Source organism: Eubalaena glacialis, chromosome 11 (genome assembly GCF_028564815.1).
Source record: "Eubalaena glacialis isolate mEubGla1 chromosome 11, mEubGla1.1.hap2.+ XY, whole genome shotgun sequence".
NCBI classification, from domain to species: domain Eukaryota; kingdom Metazoa; phylum Chordata; class Mammalia; order Artiodactyla; family Balaenidae; genus Eubalaena; species Eubalaena glacialis.
This window is the reverse complement of record NC_083726.1, coordinates 66,630,469-66,640,379: the sequence shown is the minus strand read 5'-3', so window position 1 is coordinate 66,640,379 and position 9,911 is coordinate 66,630,469. Positions and strand designations below refer to the sequence as shown.

The 9,911-nt window shown below is 41.0% G+C and overlaps 1 protein-coding gene across 1 annotated transcript; it reads right to left on the bottom strand.

Moving 5' to 3' along the window:
- Window positions 1–8,648: 8,648 nt before the first annotated feature.
- LOC133101702 (olfactory receptor 10AD1-like) lies at window positions 8,649–9,605 on the bottom strand. Its single transcript, XM_061206667.1, has one exon. The coding sequence runs from the start codon at window positions 9,603–9,605 to the stop codon at window positions 8,649–8,651; it is 957 nt and encodes a 318-aa protein (XP_061062650.1).
- Window positions 9,606–9,911: the final 306 nt, after the last annotated feature.

The following is a 9,911-nucleotide window of genomic DNA, read 5'->3' as shown; positions in this document are numbered from 1 at the left end:
TCTGTTGATGGACACTTAGGTTGCTTTCATATCTTGGTTATTGTAAATAATGCTGCTATAAACATTGAGATGCATCTATCTTTTTGAATTAGTGTTTTCTTTTTCTTTCGGACATATATCCCAGAGTGGAATTGCTGAGTCATTTGGTAGCTCTATTTTCATTTTTTTTTTTTGAGGTCTTTCCTTCTTTTCTAGTATACAGGCATACCTCCATAATATTGCGTGTTTCATTCCAAACTACCACAATAAAGCGAATATTGCAATAAAGCAAGTCACACAAATTTTTTGTTTCCCAGTGCATATAAAAGTTATGTTTACACTATTCTGTAGTCTATTAAGTGTGCAATAACATTATGTCTGAAATACAATGTACATATTCAATTAAATAAACTTCATTGCTAAAAAACGCTAACCATCATCTGAGTCTTCAGAGAGTCATGGTAGTAACATCAAAGATCACTGATCACAGATCACCATAACAAATATAATACTAACTAAATATTGCAAGGATTACCAAAATGTGACACAGAGACACAAAGTAAGCAAATGCTATTGGAAAAAATGTGCAGATAGACTTGCTCAATGCAGAGTTACCACAAACTTTCAATTTATAAAAATTGCAATATCAATTGGGAGATTGGGATTGACATATATACACTACTATACATAAAATAGATAGCTAATGAGAACCTACTGTATAGCACAGGAAACTCTACTCAGCGCTCTGTGGTGACCTAGATGGGAAGGGAATCTAAAAAAGAGTGGATACCGGGCACCCTAGAGCCCGTGCTCTGCAAGAGAAAGCCACTGCAATGAGAAGCCTATGCACTGCAACGAAGAGTAGCCCCTGCTCACCACAACTAGAGAAAGCCTGCACGCAACAACGAAGACCCAACCTAGCCAAAAATAAATAAAATTAATTAATTAAAAAAAAATTTTGGTGCTACACTGGTATGATTAGATAAATATTTAAAGTGGATCTTATAAAATGTGATGGCTATATTTTCTTTCTTATAAGCTTGTTTTATTCCTACATTAAAAACAGCCTTCTTTAAAAAGAAAAAAAGAGTGGATATATGTGTATGTATAACTGTTTCACTTTGCTGTACAGCTGAAACTAACACAACATTGTAAAGCAACTATACGCCAATAAAAATTAATTAAATGTGTGTTTTAGTTTTTAAGTTACTTCCAAACTGACCTTAAGATGGGATTTGCCACTTTAAAGTCGTATCAACAGTGTATGTCAGCACCCATTTCTTTATACACTGTCAAACCTGGCTCTTATCAGTGTCTTTAGATATGTTGGCAATCTGATGGTTTTTTTTTTTTTTTTACATCTTTATTGGAGTATAATTGCTTTACAACGTTGTGTTAGTTTCTGCTGTATAACAAAGTAAATCAGCTATATGTATACGTATATTCCCAAAAAAAAAAATTTTTTTTCTGAGTATGCCAGAAATTATCATTTTATTTATTTGTTTCAAATCAGTATTCAAATAAGACTCATAGAGTACAATATTGTAATACAGTTACAATACAGTTATATTGTTTGATATAACTCTGAAGTCTTTCCTGATATATAGGTCTCCTCGCTGTCTCTAATGTTCTTTACGGTGTCTTTGTTGAAGAAATCAAGTCATTTATTCTGTATAGTTTCCACAGTCTGGATTTTGTTGATTGCATTCCAACATGTCAATCAACATGTTTCACAGAACCCTCTATTTCCTGTAAATTGGTGGCAAGATCTAGAGAACTGTTCAGATTTAGTTTCAATTTTTTGGCAAGAATGTGTCAGACGATGTGTTTCTACTTCCATCCATCAGGAAGCATATAATATCCAGTTAGCTGGTTTTTTTAAATGATGTTAACAACAGCCATTAATGATTATTACCTAGACTCCTTATTTAATTATGGTGTTAAATATTAAAATTCTATCACTCCCACTTCATTTATTTGCTGGGATACCTCTATAAAGAAATCCTTCTCCTCATCAACTATTTGGCATCCCAAGATACAGTCTGCAGATAGATTCAGTTTGCTTGATTTGTTCCTTTTATTTACTAGTTTTCAAAATGACACATTGGTTCCCCACGTCCTCTAGATATGACCAGTGAATTTTGAAAGTTATTATCTACCACATTTAAAATATATTTGATATTTCAATCCATTGCAGCTATTAAACTTATTGATGTTCAATTGTTGCATCTTCAGCCAGTGGGAGCCTGTTTAAGTTGGTTTAAGCCTTTTGACCCATCTGTAGTACTCTCCAACAGCTTGGAGGAAGTGCCAGCTTGTGACAGGAAGTGCCAGATTCTTTTCATACATTTTATGTCACAGACCTGGAATCAGCCATTTCTCCAGAATTCTGGGAAATGGCATTTAAAGTAGCAGTCTCGGTGCTAGGGCTTGTTATTTGCTTATTGTTACTGGTTACTTTTGCGATTGGGTTGGTCATTGCTTACCCTTGGTATTGTCAGATTAAAAATTTTTTGTCAATGTTGTGTGTTTAAATGCTCTTTCTCCAATTTACTAATGAGTTTGAACATCTTCCATGTTTACTCACCATTTATGATTCCTTTGTGGTGAAAGCCTATTCAAATCTTTGAGATATGTTACATTAAAATATTTTCTAGTATTAAACTCAAAAAAAAATTAATTAAAAATCGCAGTATCTGTGAAGCACAATAAAACAAGGAATACCTCCATCTAAAATTAGAATTTTTTGTTGTTGTTGGCAGTATTTGCCTTAAAATCATATGTCTGGCTCTTTATAGAGAAAAAATTTTAACTACTGATTTAAATTCGTGCATATAGGTGTGTTCAAGTTTTCTATTTTTTCCTCTGTCAGTTTTGGAAAATAATATTTTTCTAGTGATTTTCCATTCATCTAAGTTAGCAGATTTAATGTCATAAATTTTTCCATAGTATTCTCTTAGAATTTTAAAGACTTGTATTAGTTTTCTATTGCTGTGTAACAAACTACCACAAGTTCAGTGGCTTAAAGTAAAACAAACTTATTATCCTTACAATTTCCTTGGGTCAGGAGCCTGGGTATGATTAGCTGGGTCTTCTGCTCAGGACCTCACCAGGCTGAAATCAAGGTGTCAACCAGGCTATGATTCTCATCTGTGGTTCAGGGTCCTCTTCCATGCTCACTGGTTATTAGAAAAATCCATTTCTTTGAAGTTGTACTACTGAGGTACCTGTCTACTTACTAGCCATCAGCCAGGTACTGCTCTCAGCTCCTAGAGGCTGCCCACGGTTCCTTGACACATGGCCCCATAGGTGGTTCACAGCATGAATGTTTGATCTCTGCCCCACCATCTGGAGCAATTGTTTTGACTTCCAACTATCTCTAGTCTGCTATGATGTAGTTTTATATGAGATAAACTTTATACCTTGACTTTCATTGTTGAGAAGAGAGCTTTCAGTCTAATTGTGATTCCTTTGAAAAGAACCTCTCTTTTTATTTAGGTGGCTATTGTTCTTTTTTCTTTGTCTTTCATTTTCAGAAGTTTTAATGGTGTGACCAGGTGTGTTTTTCTTTTTATAAATAATATATTTTGGGGGTACTTAGGACCTCTGTAATCTCTGGACTGATGTTGTTATTTTTTTTTTTTTTTTTTTTTGACTTTGGAAAATTCTTGGCTATTTTCTCTTCAAATTATTGTTATTGCTGTAACCATTCTTTCTTTCATCTTCTTTATGACATATCTCCCACTTTACCAGTTCTGTAAACACACATTAAATGTTCCTGTATCTTGGCCCAGAAAGTCTTCACAGAATTTTTAGTGCTTTAATGCCTTCAAGAAGATCTTTTTAAATAAGTGTCCAGCTTTTGATTGTTCTTAGTGAGATAGTTGTTCCAAATTACCTAGTCCATCTGTATTAGAAGCAGAGGACAATTTTATAATTCAGTCTGCAACATCTGTAATCATGTGCTCCTTTCATTCTTAGTATAGTTTAAGTTTGTTTATTTTTGGTCAGTCACAAATTATCAATCCCTTCTAACTCTATTAATTTAATCAAGCTTTGGATTGGTTGAACAAATCATATGCATTTTCTCCTGCTTTCCTGTGTACTCTATTAATCTGTGATTAAATTGGTAGTTTATTACATTTTAACTTTTTTTTCTAATAAAAGAAAGTGCTGCTCTAGCTACATCCTACAAAATTGTATGTAGATCCATCACTATTTTGGGGTTTGTGAAATTTTCTATTTTTTATCATAATTGGCTCTTTTGTTAAAAACCAGACACAAGGTATCAGGTAAAAGGAACTGAGGTAAATAGGCCTTTAGTGGGGGGTTTATGTTGATCTTGTTAGGTGTTAGGTGGTGTTTAATGTTTGCTGTAGCTGTGGTGTCAGCGGCTAATATTTCCTCTGCTGTCCTTGTTTTTGTCTCCTCTGTTGTCTTTTCATTTCCTTAGAGACGCCTTCCTAAACAGGGACTGAGGGTCACAGGTCTTTCAGCTGTAATCCTTGAAATCCTCCAGCCCTACTGAGGTGGTGGTAAGGTGTGGGGGATTCTATGGTCCTATGATTAGGTCTCAGTCTTCTAGTGAGCCTGTGTCCTTGGGCTGTGACTTTTACAAGTGCTTCTCAGATTTTCTTTTTCTTGGATCCTTCCCCAGGTTGGTTAGGTTCTCATATGATAGATTTCCATGAAGATAGTCTGTAAAGGAGAACAGAGCTCTCTGGGCTTATTTCAGAATGGTTATTTTCTTTTCCCACTGCTGAAGTATAAGAGGATTTTTTTTCTGATCTTTATCATGAGAATCTGGTGGGGATGCTGGAGATAAAACTCACGGAACTATGAAGACTTCCCTAAGGGTGAGCCTCCAGGAGTTTTTTTCTATGAAGCTAGTCCATGCTCAGTCTTCAGTAACTAGTCAATTTTCCTTTAAGTGTTCTGACCAGGCTCTAGCTGCAGCTTCTGTTCCTAAGGAAGCTGTGATTCTCTGTGTTCACCCGTCTTCCAGTTTTTGGGGTGGTGGTTTGCCCTGTGACTTCAATTTTCTGATGGATCTAAGAAGTGTTGTTGATTTTCAGTTTGTTCATTATTTTTTTCTTTTTCACTGATGAGGGTGGAAGTGACAAGTTCCAAGCCCTATACTCTTTCCATGTTAGACTAGACTTATAATTCATTCTTTGCTTTGCAGGTAAAATAGAATTATGTTTCTTAATTTCCAAACATATGTGTTTCTTTCCAGTTATCTTTTTGATACTGATTTCTAAGTGAACTGCATTATGACTGTAATAGAGCGCTGCAGTGCACAGCACTTAGCACTCGGCCATTGCTGTGCACCGTTACCCCTCACCCCATTACCAGGCAATGGTTACCGGGTGGGACGGTTAGAGCAGCGTTGGTCTAACCATTGGTCGGCGCTGCAGTGGGCCCCTCCCCCAAGCGAGCGACTGTCAAGGAGCTACCATTAGAGGGGGCACTGAGCCAACGGTTGGTGGGGTGGTTGTCATCAGGTGGAGAGTGAGGTAAGAGGCAGATCCCCATCTTCTCCCCGGGGCCCTTCAGCTCACCCAGCCTTGGGCTGGCGGGTGAGCTGGGTGGCCCAGGGAACAGGCTGGGGGTGTGTCCTGCAGGGCCCCAGAGCCCTTGCCAGGACCACCCACTGGCCGGGCCCAGGCCCTGAGAAGGCAGTGAACCTTTCCCCCATCCCTGCCTCTGCAACCTAATGGCCACATTGTTCAGGTGGCCTGAGGAGTCACACTGGGCTAGTTGGGTCCTGGGTTCCTGGCTCCCTCAGCGATGTATGACCTGGCCTTGAGGGAGCCACCAACTGAGATCTGCCTCTTCAGCCAGGCCTGGGCACTGGCAGGAGGACCCAGATTGGGTGCTGGACGAATGCTCTGGGGCAGGGTAACGCCCCCGCCCCCGCAAGGACCCCCTTCTCTTAGCCAGGCCTGGACCTCAAAGGGTGAAAGTTGTGCCTTGGGACCTTCCCCTTTCTTGTCAGAACAGAGAGTAACATTTGTTTGGTGGAGATTTACAGGAACATCATTACCTGACTTTGACTGACCTCAAGAACAAAGGATCTGACACCAAGACATTTGCAACAACTAACAACGCCCCTCCCTCACCTTTCCTATAAAAGGGCTTTGCTGAAAGCTTTCAGGGAGTTTGGGGGTCTTAAGGCATGAGCCACCCATCTCCTTCATGGCCCTGCAATAAACCTTTCTCTGTTCCAAACTCTGGCGTTTTGGTATTGTTTGGCCTCACTGTGCATCAGGCACACGGACTTGCATTTCGGTAACATGATCAGAGATCTTGGTCTGTGTGATTCCATATCTTTGAAATGTTTTAAGATTTGCTTTATGGACCAACATATGGTCTATTTTGAGAAATTTTCCATTTGTTTTTATACTAAATGCCTGGTACCTATTACTGAGCCAGTTGGTGTGGTGGAAGGAAATAGTTGGCATACTTAAGTAGGGCCAATGAGGGGATGTGGACAAGATTAAGGGGAGTCAAAGAAGGGTGGTAAAACATCCTGGGCTCTCAAGAGGGGGAGCAGGTATTACCTTCCGGGGACAGGGAAGGGAGCTGTAAAACAAGGCCACTTGACAGGGGCTCTGGAACATCAGGGAAGGAGACAGGAAAGTAAACACACTCACTCACTCTCTTCCTGCCTTCCTCTATCCTACTAAGACACTCTTATTAGTTGAACCCAACCAGAACCTAGAAGGTAATGAAGCCCATTGAGGCAGTCAATAAAGGTTTTTCTACCAGGACCCAGATCAGGGGGAGAAGGTGTATATTTAGTTCTAGAGGGGCAAAAAAAAAATCCAGCATACATGAAAGGTAGAGCAGACCCTTCAGGATGGGTGGAGCATACGGGTGGGGAAATATAAGCATTGGTAAAAGAAGGAGATTGGTAAATGGGATGAGAAAAGTGTCGAAATTCTAGGGAGTATTTCCATAAGAGGTTACATGGCTTCCACAGGTTGCACTAAATGGCATTTGTAAGAGTCCCACTGCAAACAAGCAGAGGTGATGAAGGGTAAGACTGAGCTAGGCAAGAATGTGAGATTGGTGGGAACAAGGAAAGGATGGATGTTGGGTGGATGAAGTTTGGTTGGAAGTAACAGAGGAAAAGGGCAGAATTTAAGTAGGAGTCCACACTAGTGATAGACAGAAGGGCATGATTGAATAGGAAATTCCTATAACTTGAAAAAACTTGGGGGGATGGATAGGGGTAAGCTCAAATAGAGACAAACACAGAGGTTTTAGGGAAGGTTTTATTACAAGTACTTACATAGTCTGTTGCCATAGCAGTGCCAGCAGAAATCCTGCCCACAGTCCAGCAGTAAATGACTTTGCAGTTAGAATTCTGTGTTCTAAATTCTCCTTGGTTTCCTCCTCTCTCATCACTCCCCAGATCAATAACTCTCGTCTTTATGATTCTGCCCTTTTAATACCTCATCTCTAGATCGGGAATACTCAACCTTGGTGTTATTGACATCTTGGGCCACACAATTCTTTATTTTAGGGGCTGTCCTGTGTATTGTAGAATGTTCAGCAGCATCTTTGGCCTCTACCTACTAGATGCCAGCAGCATACTCTTTCTCCAGTAGTGACAAGCAAAAAATGTCTTCAGATATTGCTAAATACCCCTGGGGGGAAAATCATCCCCACTTAGAACCCCTGCTCTAGACTTTCGGTAATGGAATAGTGGTGCGGAAGAAAGAAGGTAGAGGTGGGAGTAGAGTCTCAGGAAATATAGTATATTATAGGTAAAGCAAGAGATAGGAAGGAATCTTCATGAAAAAAAAAAGGATACATTTAAACTGCACAAACTGCATCCAGGCTGGTGACAAAATTTACAAGTGGAAGCAAATAAATGTGCAAATAGGTCAAAGTGCACTTTTTATATTCTTGTACAATGTAGATGTCACTCAAACCTTCCCTGACCCTAGGAGATTTTGACCTATAGCTCCCACACCCAGTTTACAACCTGGGGAAGTGGGTGCTCTCCTCAGACTTTGTTCTTGCTTCTGCCCTTCCTCCTCCCCATCAATAATCCACATGTATTTGGCATACAGCTCCTCCTCTTGCTACCTCTGAGAAGTAATCCTATTAATCAGTTCTTATATGGGGGTACAAATTTCATGGGGAATTTTGAGGCCACCATACAGGGATGGTGTCACACACCTTATGGCATATTTCTCCCACTCATTGCCTTTTTCCTATCTTCCACACATCCCTTTGTTTCCCTCATGGCTCTCAGTCTGCTCCTTTCCCAATCCTAAGTCTCCTACCAATTGACTTTGCCCTGGAAAGAACTGCTCTGGGAAGAATGGACTGGTCATCCTCTTCACTGACTTTCTCTAGAGGACCACACTACCTTTCCCCAAATTTTGGAATACACTTCTCCATTTCATTACACTTGCCCCTCCAATCATGAAAATGTATAACTAAGAGAAGTTTGAAAGGATCAATCTATGGTGGAAGTGAAATCAGATAGATGAGCATTATTAGACATCAACAGGATCTTCCAGGTCTGATACTACTAGAAAGGAAGCCATGAGTATGCTTTCCTGGAGACTGTCAGCTAGTGAATCTCCTACCTGTGTGGGCTGAGGGAGGGGAAGTCAGGGGAAGTAGCTGCCCCGCCAGGAGTCTTCCCACTAGACAGACTCTGCCTGGGAAAGGCTGCTCCTCCCAAGGGCCCTCACCACGGCCCCTTTCATTTCTTTATTTCGAAAACTGTAGATGATGGGGTTGCACATGGGGGCGATGATGGTGTAGAGGAGAGAGAAAGGCTTGTCTTTGTCAGGACCGTGTGTGCTGCGGGGGTTCATGTAAGAGAACATGGCTGAGGTGTAGAGAAAAATGACCACAGTCAGATGGGAGGCACAAGTAGAGAAGGTCTTCCTCCAACCAGAGGAGGAGGATCTGCCCAGGATGGAGGCCAGGATGCGGGCATAAGAGATGACAATGAGCACCATGGGGCTGAGCAGCACCACGATGGCATCGGCAAAGATGACTCTCAGACTAAACTGGGGGTCTCCACAAGAGAGAGTGATCACTATGGGGGCCTCACAGAAGAAGTTTTCTATGTGGTTGTCTCTGCAGAAGGGATTCCGGAATGACATATACTCAAGAAAGATGCCGTTGATCAGCCCGAAGAACCAGGCAGTACTCACCAGCCTCACACAGACCTGCTGGCTCATGGCCTGGGCATAGCTAAGTGGGTGGCAGATAGCAACATAACGGTCATAGGCCATGAAAGCCAAGAGGATGCACTGAGCCACACCCACACAGAAGACCAAGTACATCTGGGTCACGCAAGAGACAAAGGAGACAATATGGTTCTTCACCATCAGGTGGATCAGCATCTGTGGGATGGTGGTGGTGATGAAGCAGACATCCAGGAAGGACAGGTGGCCAAGGAAGAAGTACATAGGGCTGTTGAGCCTGGGGTCTGTCCAGGTGATGAAGATGATGAGGCCATTCATGGCCATGGCAAGGCTGTAGAGGGCTAGGAAGAGGACAAAGAGCAATGCCCGAGTGGAAGGGGAGCTCTGCTCAAAGCCCACGAGGATAAACTCTGTCACTATGCTCTCATTCTTTGTGTCTATCATCTGGTGCCTGCTTGAGAAAAGAGGACAGATAAAGCACAGATAAGATAGTTGTGTATAGGTTTTACCCACTTGTATAAAAATAGATTAAGGGAAAATGCATGAAAAAGATGGGAATTTCAGTAAACTCTATGCGAGTCAGCAGTGTCATGGGCGCTGAAAATCTAATACTATTGTAGGCAGCAATAATGGAACCATATATGAAACAAGGGAGACTCTATTGTTCTTTGTGTGAATCAGGCTGCACCTGAAATACTGTATCCTGTTCTGACCTCTATTTTAAATGATTATCCACCAAAGGGATTATGT

Bases quoted from the DNA above. Each gene is read 5' to 3' on its own strand.
- LOC133101702 (XM_061206667.1), bottom strand. From the start codon at position 9,605: ATGATAGACACAAAGAATGAGAGCATAGTGACAGAGTTTATCCTCGTG.